Source organism: Misgurnus anguillicaudatus, chromosome 21, assembly GCF_027580225.2.
Source record: "Misgurnus anguillicaudatus chromosome 21, ASM2758022v2, whole genome shotgun sequence".
In the NCBI taxonomy this organism is placed as follows: domain Eukaryota; kingdom Metazoa; phylum Chordata; class Actinopteri; order Cypriniformes; family Cobitidae; genus Misgurnus; species Misgurnus anguillicaudatus.
The window spans coordinates 33,084,890-33,102,502 of NC_073357.2; the positions used below are offsets into that span (position 1 = coordinate 33,084,890).

The window sequence follows — 17,613 nt, forward strand, 5'->3', positions numbered from 1 at the left end:
GTTTGTTACATTTATCAATTCAGAATGAAATATTACATTAGCTGTATATTAAGTTAGGGATGAGGATCGATAAGGAGAATGCTTATTTATATTTATATTTACAATAAATTATGTTGTGGCCCTTTGTGATAGTTCTCTTAATGGTTTCCAGATGTGCCAGACCCACCGGAAGCTCCCAGAATCCTTAGTGTCAGTGAAGATTCTTGCATTGTCCAATGGGATCCTCCAGTCTATAATGGTGGCCAGCCAGTCATAGGTGAGGGACTTCATAGTAAACTATAGTTGGTGCATATTCCACTAACATGCAAATGTTAACAGTAATGGACAATGTATGTGTTATCAGGTTATGTAATGGAAAGGAAGAAGACAAAGAGCTACAGATGGATGAGACTCAACTTTGACCCTTATAAAGAGACCACATATGAGGCCAAGAGAATGATTGAGGGTGTGGCCTATGAGATGCGCATTTACGCAGTGAATGCTATTGGCATGTCACGCCCTAGTGCAGCCTCCCAGCCATTTGTGCCAATTGGTAAGTTGAACTGCTTTGATTGATAAATTTAGTTGTGTATAATCAAGGACACATAATCAAGGGTTTTTGAATGCTTTAAGTCACTAAAATTACACTTAGGAACATGCAGTAGGAAAATTGTCATTAGCAACACATTTATTGGGAACATGTTTTGTTTTGGAATATGTGATGATTAAAGGGACATTCCACTTTTTTTTTGAAAGTATGCTCATTTTCCAGCTCCCCTAGAGTTAAACATTTACCGTTTTGAAATCCATTCAGCTGATCTCCGGGTCTGGCGCTACCACTTTTAGCATAGCTTAACATAATCCATTGAATCTGATTAGACCATTAGCATCACGCTCAAAAATAACCAAAGAGTTTCAATATTTTTCCTATTCAAAGGCGTAGTGATATTACGCACTGCCCGAAAATAGTCCCCTTGGTTACTTTCAATGGCATGGGACTATTTTGGGGCAGTGCGTAATATCACTACACCTGCTGCAGCCATGTTACATCAGCAAAGTCGTTGATTATTACGCCAGAATGAGAGTATAGTTCCTAACCATATCTGCCTAGAAAATCACAACTTTTAATTTTCCTTTACTCTTAGTACACGATGTAACTACAGAAGAGTCAAGTTTTAAACAGGAAAAATATCGAAACTCTTTGGTCATTTTTCAGCGTGATGCTAATGTTCTAATCAGATTCAATGGATTGTGCTAAGCTATGCTAAAAGTGCTAGCGCCAGACCCGGAGATCTTCTGAATGGATTACAAAACGGTAAGAATCAAATGTTTAACTCTAGGGGAGCCAGAAAATGAGCATATTTTCCAAAAAAGTGGAATGTCCCTTTAAGTTTGATGATTTTTGGAAAGATGCAACTCTTGCTCAAGATGCTTGTGTTGTATAATGCTATGGTCAGAGCGTGCCAACTTAGTAGATGGAAAGTACTGTATACACAGAGTACAAGTACTGTATACACTCATTGGGTCAAAAAGGGACAGCTGATGGTTTAATTAACCCACAAAATGTTTATATTTAACACAACAATGGGTTTAACCCAGCATAGGGTACGGTATATTACAACAAATTCTTTAAAGTGTAGGGTGCTATTGTACTCCAGATGCCTGTAGATGTGTGTATCTAGATCAGATGGTGGTCTGTAAAAGTGCTCTGATAGGTTCCTGTCAGATTGTACTGCATTTAAAACAATGACCACTGCTTGCTTTTTCATCTGCTCATTTTTGCTCGGCCCATCTTTCAGATAATCTTCTAGTAAGCAGTGTTAAAAGCATTGCTATCTGTATAGACTGTTGTCCTTTACAAGACAGCTGATTAGGAAAATATCTTCGGCATCCCCCTCTATAAATAATGGCATGTTAGCAGCACACTGTTAAGCTGCGTCCAGTCTTTGCATTGTCAAATAAGAAGAGGGGGGCAGGACGTAATACTTTCTTTGTTGCTCGTCCTGTCACCGTCGCTTGGACCAGAGCAGAGGATCACAGCAGGTGTTACTGAGCACACAGAGATTTTTCAGAAGCCGCTACTTCGAAACCACACCAGACCAAAGTAACCCGTGTACAAAATGACCAAACCTATGCTACCCAAGACTGCTGAGAAGAAGCCGGCTGAGGTGCCACCACCCACTGCGCCAGCAGACATTAAAAAGCCAGAAGCACCTCTTCCACAAGAACCTGTGCCTGATGCCAGTACAGACGCTCCTGTGACTACTGAAGACAATGGAGCTCCTCTTGCAAATGATGCTCTTCCAGCAGAATCTGCACCAGCAGGAGAGGAGGGCGCACAAACTACAGAGACACCCCCCGCAGAAATTACCTCCCCAACGGAGCCAGAACCAGAGCCTGTATCTGTTGGCAGTAGGCATCTTTTTTAACATTCTTCGTCCTTTGTGGAGCCTAACAATGCATATTATTTCTATTTGAATTTGAAAAGTTGCTGGGTTTTAAGCGAAATGGATATTGGTCTATATTTGGCATCTTGATTCACAGTTGTCTATTGATAAGTATAATTTAAAGAACTGGTGTGGTGTAATAAACTATTTGATAATGTGTTCTCGTAGCTCAATTGGTTGAGCATTGTGTTAGAAATGCAAAGGGATGGTTCCAAGGAACACTGATATACTGATAAAATGTATACCTTAAATACACCACAATGCTAAAAGCATGTGCAATCAACGCTTACAGTATATTTATGCTTGCAAAGTTGTTATGCTATAGTTAAGTTTATGGGATGTACAGTATGTCATAATGTAAAGAATGTATGGCCCTTTAGTGCATTTTTAGAAATTAATTTGCCCTATACACTGAAAGTGCTGGGTTGTTTTTTAACTGTGCTTGATTGTTTCAACCCAAAATGCTGGGTTGGGACAAATATGGACTTATTTAAATTTAACAGCTGGGTTTTTCATATTTTGCCCAACTGGGTTAAAAAAAATTTTTTTTTAAATGTATGCTATCAAGATCTAAAGGACAGGTGTAGTTAAACCACAATTGTTTGACTCTAGCTATCTTGGCTAGATATGAATAGATGTTCTTGCTCTCAAGTTGGCACTCTGTACTGTAAATACAGCTTGACTGGGCGTGCCATCGTCTCGTAAATATGGCACAGACATGCTAGACCGAAGCTTGCTTGCAAATCATAGCAGACAGCATGTTTATCTTCAGGGGGTCCTTATCACCATTAACCAAAGTTAAACCGTGGCACATTCAAGCCATGTCAGTTATTCTTGTCTGAGATTCTTGTCTTTGATTATTGTAAGCACAACCTACAAGGTAAGTGTGGGTATAATTTACACAAGTGAGGTTGGTTACATAGTTTCCATGGCTATCAAGCTATCCTCATCACACAGTGATCACTTCACTGGAGACGTCACAGAGTCAAATCCTAAAGTTCTTCCAGTCTATCACTGACGTTGATGGCTTAGTTAGAGTAAATTGTTTACATTATTAATAACAATTGTCTAATACTCATGGACAGCACTTTGGTCCATTTTAATGGTTTTGAAAGTGCTTTAAAAGTTGAGTTGAGTTAATAAGAGTCCTTGTTGTCAGTGGTAATCTTTAGTAGACCACCGCATAATTTCAGAGTGGTTTGTTAATAAAAATGCTGACTAAAGTAAGGTGGGATGTGGGGTATCTGTTAAAGGGGACGTTTCACCAGTCTTTTTAAAGATGTCAAAAAAATCTTTGGTGTCCCCAGAGTACATATGTGAAGTGCTAAGGTGTGCTAAATGAGCTGATCTCTGCATTAAATGGCAGTGGTGTGTTAAGGGGCGGTATTATCCCCGTCTGGCATCACAAGGGGAGCCAAATTTCAATGACCTATTTTTTCACATGCTTGTGGAGAATGGTTTACCAAAACTAAGTTACTAGGTTGATCTTTTTCACATTTTCTATGTTGATAAAAGCCCTGGGGACCCAATTATAGCACTTGAACATGGAAAAAGTCTATTTTTTATGATATGTCCCAAAATAATAATACAAATAGTTAATGTTGTGCAAGATATACAACTTTCTTCTGTGTTGGACACTCATCCATCTCAACTTTCTGCCCGAAGCTCCTACCAGTGAGCCGGTTGGCCTGTGTGTGGAAGACATCAGCGACACCACCATCACATTGAAATGGAGAGCTCCAGAAAGGATAGGTGCAGCTGATCTCGATGGCTATGGGGTTGAGTACTGCAAAGAGGGCTGTAAGTGTGTTTGCACGTGTATTGTCTTAAAAACATCAAAGCATGGGATATTTTTAGATTTAGCGAGGGTTCACAATTCAAGCTTGAGTCCAGATTACATTACTATAATTGTTAAAGCCTTCAAAATTGGTTATATAGCAAGACTCTATCTCTTCTAGGAAACATCTCTTAAACAATCCTTTTAAAAAGACGTGTCTGTATTTCACACATACTGTAAGGTTACCATGTGGATAGAGAGTCTTTGTATAGTCATTTACTGTATGTGAATCCAATGCTGTAATCACCAAATTCATATGCTGAACAACCTTTGAGCCGCAACCTCAAAAGACTTGGCACTATAAATTATCTGCACATGAGTTAACTGGATGAGTCTGATCTTGGTTCTGTTAACGCTTGTTTAATTAAATGTGGATTCAAAGGTTAATTTGCACAGTTCCTGTATTTAAATATCAGAGATCCACCTCATAAAAGATTAAATAAATTTCACAATGACCACACTATTTTTGTTTTATGGAGCTCATATTACTCACTTGTAGTAGACAGATAAGCTGCTCTTTTTTAATCCTATCTGAGGGGCTTTTTCTGAAACCTGGGTTAAATACTGATTCGTATTTTTCTGTTTCTATTTGTCACAATCATACATGTTTTGTATAGAGATGCATAATATTTTCATTCTGAAATGCATTTTTTTTATCTCCCTTTGTTATCAATTTAGGTGAAAGGCGTATTAACATGTAAATGATATACAGGAGATATTAGAATAAATCTTCTGTGTCTGATATCTGTTTTTCTTCTCTGTAGCTGATGAATGGGTTCCTGCGTTTGCGGGTCTTACAGAAAGGACCTCTGTGATCATCCGTGACCTGCCAACTGGGGAGAAGATGCAGTTTCGTGTGAGGGCATATAATATAGCGGGCCCAAGCCCTCCCGCCACACTGCAGCAGGCAGTGACCATCCGCGAAATCATGCGTAAGTAATGACAGAACAGACGTCACAGACACAAATGTGATCTTATGTGCTTCATAAGATCAGCCTGGTCGATGCAGGCAATAATCCTCAAATTTCAGGTTAGCTCATTCATGTCAATGGAGGTGGCTGGATTGATTCAAGTTACTTATTCTTTAATTGTTGCCTACAGTGTTTGCCTGTCCACTGTTAGTAGTTTGTGTTTAAAGTCATACTGTTAGGACGGGTTCATACTTGACATGTTTGCTTTGATTAAAACAAACTCTAGTGCGATTGCTCCGTTGGTGTGCTTCATCTGAGTAAATGCTGAATGTGGTGCGCCTTAAACAAGCGAACCAAGGCCGCTGAAAAGGTGGATCTCGGTCCGCTTCCAAACAAACTCTGGTGCGGTTCGAGTGATATATGAACACACTTGGTCCAGAGACAGCACCATAAACCAAAACCAAGATGTGATATCACAAGACGTGTCTCTGATTTTTAAGTGGGATGAGCAGTGTGCAAAAGCAAAATAAGCAGAGGGCAAACGTGTAGCAACGGAGAGGTAAAGAGTCTGATTTGAGCCTGACATTTGGTCCATCGAGCATATGCTTGAAAAAACGCACAAAATGCTTAAGGTTTTAAAATGTTTATTGATAGTAATATAGACGGTTTCAGCAGTAACAACATAAACAAGCGGCTGTCGTGGTCTGCACGTAACTTCCGGTAAACTCCGCTAAGAATAAATAACAACAAAGTTCTTTAAACGTAGTTTATTTATATAGCAAGCATAATAAACAACACATAGATTACCTAGGAAACCAAAACATGTTATTTTTGATGAGGCATTTGTTCAAGAGATTAGTTTAGCAACTAGTCAGACCATTAAAAAAACGAAACCGGAAGTAAAGTTCGGATCCAGACGTGTAGTGCCTCAGCGCACGTACGTCCGATGAAACCGTCTATGAGGTCTGCAGCTGTTAATAATACCTCCATTTAAAATAAGTACATTTACTCCAGCATGCAGCATTGTTGTTATGAATGATTAGAGTTACGTCTCATAAAATGTGTCATCAAAGCCGATCTTATCATTACACATTAAAGTTCGTTATCTTTAGGTTTGCTGATAAAATGCCAGTATGAATGCCAAGCGAACGAGGACTTTCAAGAAAGTTGGTCCGCATCAAAAGAATCGAACTACAAGTATGAACAGGCGTTTAGAAACAAGCATCTTTGTCTGCAGATAAGGCTACCTATAAGGTTAAAGATTATATTGGTTTAAATGATAATGAGTCCATGTAAAGATCCCTGTAAAATCAGATATGAAATGTGTTCACAAATGTGAGTTTGTCACACCACAGAAAACTAAATTTGAATGATGGAAAAAATGGCAAGTAAATAAAATAAGTTATCAAAATCTAGGGGCAGGGCCATGGGCGGTGGCTCAAGTGCATCCTCGAGGCACCGTTTTAACCTGGCAATTCAGTACTACATCGTTTACACAGTCTTGGTAGTGTGTTTTAGCATTACATTTGTAACATTTATAATGTGTTTAGAAACATTTTTCAAGATTGACTTTAGAACAGTTTTCAGAAAGGGGGAGAGCCAAAGTCTAGCACAGTACATTATGTTCGGGGTACAGTGCTGCCATGCAATGTTGTAAATAGTTTAATACAAAAAGACCTTGTACAAACAATACTTTCACCCATTGCAGAGCGCCCCAAAATCTGGGTCCCCCGTAACCTTCGTCAGACGATCATCAGGAAAGTAGGAGAAACTGTAAACCTGGTGATCCCCTTTCAGGTGAGAAAATTAGCTTTGTACACTCACATAACTAACAGAGTTATGCTTTAAAAGATCTGAATAAATGTGACCCTGTCTGTGAAATCCAGGCTAAAGTTGCATCATCTCATTTTGAGATTAGAAGCATCAAAGTTTCATTTCAACAAATGATTTCACTTTAATTTCCTTCTTTGACATGATCTTACTCAGTCAATATTAAAGATATCAAGGTTATATTTTCACAGAATGTTCTTTACATTATGTAGATTTGATGATTTTATGTAAACGCAATGATTTTAGTTGGGTCTGTGGGTGAAATTGAATTGGGGAAGCTATATACAGACGGTAGTCAATGACACAAATCTACAACAGCAGCCGTAAAACATCTGTGTGGAAACTGGTGCACAGCAGGCTCTCCCAAACAAATATGCATATACAGAGTGTCGTGTGTTGCTTGTGTTTTCAAAATATTAGTTCGGCGCGTCGAGAGATCCTGTGTGCATCACGTGTTTTGTCAGAAGTGCCTGCTGCACACGTGTCAAAACTGTTTATGATAAAAGAGACGTTCACAAAATACACGCAAGACACTCCCTTAACAGTAAACTCTGATTACGCATGAGTTTATGCGATTATCTGGCAAACACGAGCATCTCTTTTATCATAAACCCTTTAGATGCATCTGCAGCAGGCACTTATTTTGACAAGACACGTGATGCACATACGCACACTTGACGTGCAGAACACATATTTTGAAAAAAGGAACCCCACACATGACGGGCTACATACATGTTGTGACGAACTTCACATCGAGCGCCCTCAAAAAAAGAAGTCACCGGCCGCCACTGATATACAGTTGTGTAGTGGTGCTTGGAGAAGTTTTTATGCCACAGTTAAAGTGTTAAAGTTAACCTTAAATGCCTTGTGTAATAATCAGTGACATACGTATAAAACTACATATTTAGTTTTAACCCTGTTCCTGGAGACACACCAACAGTGCACATTTTAGATGTCTCCCACATATGATCCTTTTATTATCCATCTTTAATTCTTTACTAATGAGCTGGTGAGTAGATTCAGGTCTGTTTGAATAGGAAGAGTTGGAAAATGTGTAGTGTTGGTGTGCTTCCACGAACAGGGTTGGGAAACGCTGATTTAGGGTATCCAAATGTCAATTTTTTCCATCTATATTTTTATGTCTATATTTATATGATTATTATTAATAATAATTTCAACCTTTGATTTTGGACATGCAAAAAAGTTCCACTTGTTTGACTCATTCTTTACCCACCTTACGTTTCAGGGCAAACCCCGGCCGAAAGTGACTTGGACGAAGGATGGTGAACCTCTGGACCCGAAGCAGGTCAGCGTAAGGAACAGCGACACAGACACCATCTTCTTCATCAGGAGATCAGAAAGGAAGGATTCTGGAAAATATGATCTTCAAGTGCAAATTGAGAATGTTGAGGACAAGGCCAGTGTGAATATACAGATTGTGGGTAAGTTACAAGTACCTTTCTGATAGTAAATTCTGAATGTGATAGCAGCAGTTTAACCTTAAGTAGGCTACATTTCTCTGAAGAACTCAAATACTCTGACGGTTAGTGTACAGGGCGTATCCTTGTCACAGACTAAAATCCATATTTGAGCTGCCTTAAAGGAAAACATCACAATTTTTCAAAATTTTACCATGTTCTTACCTCAACTTAGACAAATTAATCTTTTTTCAATGCGGGGACTTTTTATTTTTGTATTGTGTTAGCATTTAGCCTAGCCCCATTCATTCCTATGGCTCCAAACAGGGATGAATTTAGAAGCCACCAAACACTTCCATGTTTTCCATATTTAAAGACTCTTACATGAGTAGTTACACAAACAAGTATGGTGGCACAAAATAAAACTTTTGTTTGGAGCCATAGGAATGAATGGGGCTAGGCTAAATGCTAACACATTCACGAAGCGCTGTACAAAGATTAAAAGTGCACGCATTGATAAAGGATAGGTATGTATTAATTCAACATAGTAACATATTGAAAAATGGTTGTGTTTTCCTTTAATCAAAAAACATTTTGCACTGGCATATCTTAAGATATATCAGTGCTATTGTTTTATCTCAAGATGCACACAAGTATAGTTTTTGTAAAGTATGTTTGTAAAAACTACTTAAATGTCAAAATATAACTAAGGCATAGTCCTGGGAAACTGCGTTTCTAATTCAAAAAAGACAAACCACATTTAATTTTCTTCTCATGTAAGACCTGCCAGGTCCACCTCAAAACTTAAAGTTGGCGGATATTTGGGGCTTCAATGTTGCGCTGGAGTGGAAACCCCCCAAAGATAATGGCAACTGTGACATCACAGGCTACATCATCCAAAAGGCTGACAAGAAAACCATGGTAAGTGCAAAATAATAAAAATCAGAGTTTGATTATTTTCTTATATCATGGATTTATATATTATTTTCTAACTGCCACCTACTTATTTTACAAAATATGGCCAATGCCTTCCCCATTCTCTCTCACCAAGAGTCATACATGCTGTACATTAGACAGTAAGAAAAGTAAGAAGGTGCCGCTCCTCCTGCTGGGGACTGTTAGTAGTCAAACCCACGTAAAAAAAAAAAATAGTTAGTGGTTATTAAGCCTACCCCACTACTAATGTCTATCTAAAGCAATTAAGCTTGTTATGGCTGTAATTGAGCAATGTATGTACACTATTCATCAGTGGCATGGTATCAAACCTCTACCCCGACACAAGTTCGGCCAGCGCTACTGAATTGTGGCCGAGGGAAACGGCATCCAGAACATCCAGTACCAAAAGCTCCAATATGACCCTCCGTGCATACCGAACGAGAACACCTGTACCCCCGTTCAGCGTAAGCACGCTGTAATCTTAGCTCACGGCCTTGCTCTGATTTAAGTGCTGTCATTACGGGGCTCTCTTTACCCCTTTGTGCTCTTGAGCCACTAAGGTTAGCAGCTAAATAAAAAGCACCCAGTTTAGGTTTCACCTCGCATTGTTACTGGATCCAGTCTGTTGCCGTGCCTGTGTCCAGAGCAGCAGGCAGGAAGACACCGGATTATCAGGTTTCACAGTACAATCTCAATCAGAAACCGGAGATGCCGTGCGGCTAAATATAAAAGCACTTTAGGCTGTAGGGGAGCGTTCGTGAACAGGTGACTTACCAGCTTCTACTAGTCCTCATGCTGACACAGTAATGACAGTCTTAATGAATGTCAAGTGATCCTGCATTGTTTTCTCCATTGTCCAAATCAATGGACGAAACGATTTTACAGTGGGATTGTTTTTTTAACTGCTGAGAAATCTGAGAATGGCATGACAATGTTTCAAATATGTTACGACACATTACTGTGTAAAGTAGATTAACCAGTGTAAGTGGATGGCATAGTGTAACCACATATGCTGGAGATCAATAACTGAGTGGTTAAGAGGGAAATAAGGTAATGTAGTGTGTCATGTTTTGATTTTAGACCTATTGTCATGGTGCAGAATCATACGTTTTTTAGTTTAAAGCATGCAAAATCTGTCAATGAGAATAAAAACAAATGCATCAGGATATGACAAACTCAGTGGGTTTGGTGTTTAATAAAAAAATGTGAACATAAACCTGTAAATACAGTACATACTTTTATCCATTGTATTGTAATACAAGACACAATAAAAACACTGATTAAGTAAAAGATTTGTTTTACATAAACATTACAATTTAGGAACACACCGACTTTTTGGGATTTTAGCTTATTCATTGTATCCCCCAGAGTGCAATTCACTTCAATTTTATTTATATAGCGCTTTTCACAATTGTTAATTGTTTCAAAGCAGCTTTACATGAATAGATTTAGAGGAAAATACAGAAAAATTGATAGATAATATAAGAAGCAGAATACAGCGGCTAATAATAAACCGTACAAGCGAGCGTAGTAATAATGTAACGTATACAGGAAAGTGCTAAATTAAGCCAATGTTTGCGAGCGCAGTAATAATGTAACGTATACAGTAAAGTGCTAAGTTAAGCCAATGTTGGCTGACTCTCCATGGGATGAAACCCCCCCCCCCCTAGGAGAAAAACCCTGTGGGAAAACTCCTAGAAGGAGAAAAACCCTTGAGAGAGATACATATATATATATATATATATATATATATATATATATATATATATATATATATATATATATATATATAAACACGATAGGGATATGAAACAGGTAAGCGGATTAAACTGGTTCAGCTGGTGGTCGTTGGTCAGGCATCGGCTGGGCATCACGTTGAAGGACAGCCAGTAGATCAGTGGTGTGATGACCGTCACAGCATCAGGAACTGGGTCTGTTTGTCTCATTGTCCTCGGGGTCGTGGACGAGACAAGGAGAGAAAAACAGAATCCCATTAGCGTAGGGGCCGTTCGCATGTAATGCAAGTGTCATACAGTATTTTGGTTTCAAATCCGCTCCGCTCGGTTCCAGACAGGCTATCTATTGCGGCATAAGTATATTACCCAGATGAGTTATGTGAATGCTTTGTTCTGGACAAACTAACTATTGCGGGATAGGTACATTTACTTGATGTTTTATGTGAATGCTTTGTTAAAGAAGAATGTCTTAAGTTTAGAGTTAGATAAGTGCATACATACACTTTGTCTGACACACCCACCGCTAGCCTAGCTTAGCATAAAGACTTGAAGTAAATGGCTCCAGCTAGCATACTAGTGACAAAATAATATTCTCAGAAGGTGAAGATACTTGGGCGGAGTGATTTGCTCACAGCACCTGAGAAGTGCCATGGTGAGGAGAAGAGAGTCTGCTAATCACTCCACCCAAGTAGCAGTGCTTCGCCTTCTAAGAATATAGTTCCATATGGTTGGCATGACATGTTCCTTTAAGGTATATTATATATGATCAATTAATTGCACCATTAGCTGAACTATGGGAATTAATAGATGTTCCTAGATTAATAGTTCCTAGATTAATAGGAACCCTCAGTAAAATTTGGGCTGGATTATTTTGAGGATTTTTTTTTACAATTTAGGTCACAATTAAATTTTCTTGACACCCCACCACCTTTTGTCACCTATGTCCTGCTGTGCTTTATAATAATAAGTGGGTAATTGTGTAGTTTATATCTCCAAAACACAATTTATAAGCAGGTTTATATATGTGTGTGTGTGTGTGTGTGTTTTTTCTTAAGGAATGGTATACTGTATACGATCAGTATCGTCGCACGAACTGTGTGGTGTCCGATCTGATCATGGGGAATGAGTATGTGTTCCGTGTGTACGCCATAAACATGGTGGGACTGAGTCCAGAGCCGTGCGTCTCTAAAGACAGTGCCTACATCCAGAAAACAGGTGACCATTTCTTTTAGATTTGCTCTAGACACCAGCATACCAATGTTCATAAAGTTGGATAAATATAATTTCTCAAGTTTTTCACTGGTTCCAACTGCATGAAGTAAAAGCATCCACTCACTACATCACTGCGCATACACAGCATTGCTTGATTATAATTGCCGGTCTAGATACTATGTAAGTATTTATGGCCCTTGTGTGACATCCAGATCTCTAATCTTTGGCATTTATCTTTTGATTCTCATCTTTAGGCATAGACTACAAACATCCTTCCTACAAAGAACATGATTTTTCGGAAGCCCCTAAGTTCACACATCCGCTTATGAATCGCTCGGTTATAGCAGGATACAATGTTACTCTAAGCTGCTCCGTAAGAGGAATTCCCAAGGTAGGAATGTGTGACAGAATCACATCACTTTGCTTTAAAGTGTTGTTTTTTAGCTTCGTTCTGTTTTAGTATATTAACCTAGACGAAAACTGTTGTATGTTAAAATGTTCATGTAACCTAACCTGAGGATAATATGTTATATGTATTTTACATGTTATATGTAATATATTATTTGCCTGTTACTGAATATGTTTCATTGTTTTCTTCAGCCTAAAATCATATGGTACAAAAACAAGATCGACCTTACAAACGAGCCCAAGTACCGAATGTTCACCAATCAGGGTGTGTTGACTCTGGAGATCCGTAAACCCTGTCCGTTTGACGGAGGCGTGTACACGTGTAAGGCAATCAATGACAGCGGAGAGGACACAGTGGAATGCAAACTGGAAGTTCGTTGTAAGTATTTACATTTGACTCAAGATCATTTTAGAGTTTTCCTTAAATAAAAGAAATATGATGAAATGCAAATGAGTCAATGCCACACTCTTAAAAATATAAGTGCTTGAAGGGTTCTTCACAGCGATGCAATAGAAAAACCATGTTCCTCAAAGAGCCATTCAGTGAAAGAGACATTTCTTTCATACCTTTTTACTATAATAACCTTTTTTTTTTCGAAACAGAAAGCTTTTTTGGATGTTAAAGGTCCTTTATTGAACCATACAGTCAACAATGATTCTATGATCCCGTGAAGCACTTTTATTTTTGAGAGTGTATATAGGACTTATTTTGCTTTTTGTCACATACTATATGTGACCCTGGACCACAAAATCAGTCATATGCAGCACGGGTATATTAGTTGCAATAGCCAACCCATAAATTATATGGTTATTGATTTTATTATTGATATTTTATGCCGAAAATCATTGGGATATTAAGTAAAGATCACATTTCATGAATATATTTCCTTCTGTAAATATATATAAAAATGCACATAATCATTAGTAATATCTGTTGCTAAGGACTTAGATTTTCTCAATATTTAGATTTGTTGCCCCCCTTAGCCAAATCAATAAATATTTATTCAGATGATGTTTAAATCTCAATAAAAAGACCCTTATTTTGACTGGTTTTGTGGTCCAGGGTCACATTATGTTATAAAACAACATAATTGTAGTATAGTAATGTACTTTGGTGTAACCATAATCAGTGTTGAATATAGACGGTTTCATTGGAAGCACTTGCGCTGACACGGTACACGGCTGGATCCGAACTTTACTTCCGGTTTCGTTTTTTTATGGTCTGACTAGTTGCTAAACTGATAACTTGAACAAATGCCTCGTCGAAAATAACAAATGTTTTGGTTTCCTATAATCTATGTGTTGTTTTTTTTGCTTGTTATATAAATTAACTATGTTTAAAGAACTTTGTTGTTATTTATTCTTAGCGGAGTTTACCTGATGTTACGTGCGGACCACGACAGACGCTTGTTTATGTTGTTACCGCTGAAACCGTCTATAAATTTAGTTTACTTTTACACTCTTAAAAATTAAGGTGCTTATAAGGTTCTTGACAGCAATGCCATAAAAGCACCATTTTTGGTTTGTCAAATAAATATTCAGTCAAAGGTTTTTAGAAGATCCATTTCTTTCATACCTTTTTTTAAATAATCTTTTTTTCACTACAAATAAACAGAATTTTTTTTCAGATGTTAAAGGTTATTTATGAAACCATACAGCTAAACTGAATTACCATTAAACACAAGAACTTAATATAATGACCAAATGAAAGATTAATGGTACGAAATTCATCTTTTTTCGTGCTTTAAGCACAAATGTCTTTTTTGTGTCACTCAGCACAAATTTCTATAAATAGTTTTTCGTGTCCGTGGCACGACTTTCTTTTTCGTCCCATTTTCTCTTTTTTATTTTAAAATCATTTGTCGCTTGGGTTTGGGGTTTTGGTTAGGTACTTTTATGTATTCGTTTCTACATGTTTTTCTTCCGCTTTTAAAACTGTTTTCGCTTGGAGTTGGGGTTAGGATGTCTAAAAATGTAACAGAAAGTTACATACAGATTCGAACCCCAACCCCAAGCGACAATAGTAAGAAAATAGGAAAAAACAACCAGAAAACAATACATAAAATGACATGAAAAAGAAACGGACATGAAAACTATTTATAGAGATTTGTGAAAGTGACACGAAAAAGACATTCTTCCTCAAGGCACGAAAAAAGCTGAATTTCGCGCCATGGACACAAATAATTAATAAAATTTTGCGTAACTATATTACATGACTTTTCGTGAGATCAGTCTGTATTATCCTCATACAGAAATATCATACATAGATAAAGGGTAAAATAATTTAATTTGTACAGTATCACAAGTATAAATATATGTTCATAAAATGTTCAATTGAAAAACATTGATCAAAATGACAGTTCTAATTGTCTTGTAACCACACATAATAACATTCCAAAGAAACATGTATGACATACCCTGGCATACATGAGTGTTTTATTTTGTTAATAACCTTTTGATTGGACCCAGAAGTGTGTGTAAAGGTCCAGAATGGATCCAGTGATCCATGATCTCAGATGTGTGTCACACTTTAATACCTCCTCCTTACTTCCTGTTTCCTCACCACCCTCACTACCTCAGCCCGTCAGTAAACAGTAAGCTAAGGTATCCAAGGTAAGCATGATAACAACTACCAGCACATCCACACTGCCTGTGCTTGCTCTATTACAGTGGTTCTCAAACTTTTTCAGCGTACGGCCCCCTTTGTGAACGGTGCATTCTTTCGCGGCCCCCCCAAAGAAAATTTATGACAAAAAACAGTTCTAAAACTTCACATTTTAATTAAACAAGTAGTACTGCCTTATTTTTTTTAGGTTTTATTTCACAGAATTCATGATAAATTAATGTATTTTATAAAAATGTCATAAAACTGGGGCCCCCCTGGCACCATCTCGCGGCCCCCCTGGGGGCCCCGGACCCCAGTTTGAGAACCACTGCTCTATTAAAACCCTCCTTACGTCTCCTGTGGGTGCTTTGTCACATCTTATTTACTTCAACTTCCACCATTGTGTGATTACATTACAGTTATAGGGTTTAGGCAAGAGATAGGATTGACCCACTCACTTGATAAAACCAGGTCATTTTTTTCCAAGGACTTGTGATTTTCAACAGCTGACATACAGTACACAAATCTGGCATGATTTAAACTATGGAAATGGGGGAGTTCACATCTGTTATTTACATTCTGTTGATGATGTGAGAGAATGTAGTGTCAAACATAAGTGTAGCATAATCAGAATTTCAATAGATCTTACATGTCAACTAATTAAATATAAGAGGCCATAGTCATTAACAATATTAACTATTTTCGAAAATTGTTATACAAGTCAGCCGTTGTCATTTAACCATGCATGTGAGGGAGGAAACTACATTTTGATTCTTTACAGGTCCTGGTGCTTATTTTACATAAACACAAAATGAACAAACACATGGATGTAATGTGCAGTTTGTATGTGGATTCTTGAGTATAAAATAAATAATTTAGCATGCAGTACTTACAGAAGATTAGTTTAGTTCTAGTAGTGTAACGCAGCTGGTCAGCACACTGTCTGTAGTGCTGATAGGAGATCACAGTCATCATACACAAACTCTAGTGTTACATCCATTATTTCCAGTGAAAATGTTGGGTGCTGATGTCTTCAAGACACGCAAGCATTTTTTTTAACTGTCTGCATAATAATATTGTAAACACAGAAATGCATTTATTAGGTGATTAACTGCAGACCTTTATGGGCAGTAATAGTACATCCATTGAGTTACCAGTAAGGATTTGCAATTTTACTTCTACTTCACACTTCCCACATCCTCGCTTCTAATCCGTTCATCCCCTCCTTGCATCTTAAGAATGTTAATGAGGATGCAATTACAAAACGAGAAGTGCTCTTAACCTCTGAGCCACCAGATGCTGACAGACTAATATTAGTGTTGCATGTGAATGGTCACTGTTGAAATAAGCCCAACAGGTGCACTAATCCATATGTGTCTTTCATCACAAATTTATTGGGCATTGTGTGAAATCTCATTGATTATCAACTTTTGTTAGGGGCTAATCACACCAAACGCATTTTAAATGCTTGGAAACGCTTTTTTAAAAAAGAGCAGTGCGACGCAGCTTTTTATATTGCTAGGCAACCACAAAGTCAGCTGTCTTGTCAATCAAATATTGAAGCGTGAGCACTTTTTTGCTGTTTACTGTCATATTAGCAGAAACTTTAAAAAAGAGGGCGCTTGCTCTGACCTTGTTTGAGGATGAGAGGTGCACAAACACGCAGGAGAGAGTGAGCGAGCGGAGTCCGATTTTTTTAAAGCAACTGTAAACTTCCCTCACCACAACGTAAGGCCCGCCTCTCCCCTCATTCTATTGGACAATGGAAAGACGTGAATGACGTTAGCTGCTTTTCCGCTCACAGCGCTCCTTCAAAAACGCGTGCTGCGACCGGAGGCAAAAAACGCGCATACGCTCACTGCCCAGCATAGGCCAGGCCCGGTACTAGGCTTGCTGGACTGAGGGGGCAGTCAGGATTTTTGGGTGGGCAGCCATTTCTCGACTAAAATGATGTTTTAATCCAATATTATTTTGCATGTGTCTTATAATAAAGGGCCATTTATATGTCCTTTGGCACGTTTAAATTTTAAAAGTAGATGTGATTAGATTTATAATGTTATAATGATTACACTTCATGTAGTTTTACACATTAAGTCACAGTTAATGAAATCAGGCAAGCAGGTGATTATATTTATTTTATTAATGTGTATACTGCATTTAATCTATTATTTCACTTATAGATAAATAAAAGCCATCCCTATACGGACCCCACTTCTCAAACATTTTCTTCATTTAAAAATAAATGCCTTTTCAATGTGATATGTGATAAGCTATATTTCCATTAATTCCTGACC

General features: G+C 37.9%; 1 protein-coding gene across 1 annotated transcript in view; it reads left to right on the forward strand.

Moving 5' to 3' along the window:
* mybpc3 (myosin binding protein C3) overlaps positions 1-17,613 on the forward strand; it is a 48,876-nt gene that overhangs the window by 26,556 nt on the left and 4,707 nt on the right. The window contains exons 23-32 of the mRNA XM_055203656.2: positions 152-256; positions 344-532; positions 4,092-4,226; positions 5,028-5,195; positions 6,883-6,971; positions 8,251-8,446; positions 9,204-9,343; positions 12,150-12,309; positions 12,561-12,697; positions 12,907-13,093. Of these exons, the coding sequence (XP_055059631.2) occupies positions 152-256; positions 344-532; positions 4,092-4,226; positions 5,028-5,195; positions 6,883-6,971; positions 8,251-8,446; positions 9,204-9,343; positions 12,150-12,309; positions 12,561-12,697; positions 12,907-13,093 (1,506 nt within the window). The remainder of the gene's footprint in view (positions 1-151; positions 257-343; positions 533-4,091; positions 4,227-5,027; positions 5,196-6,882; positions 6,972-8,250; positions 8,447-9,203; positions 9,344-12,149; positions 12,310-12,560; positions 12,698-12,906; positions 13,094-17,613) is intronic.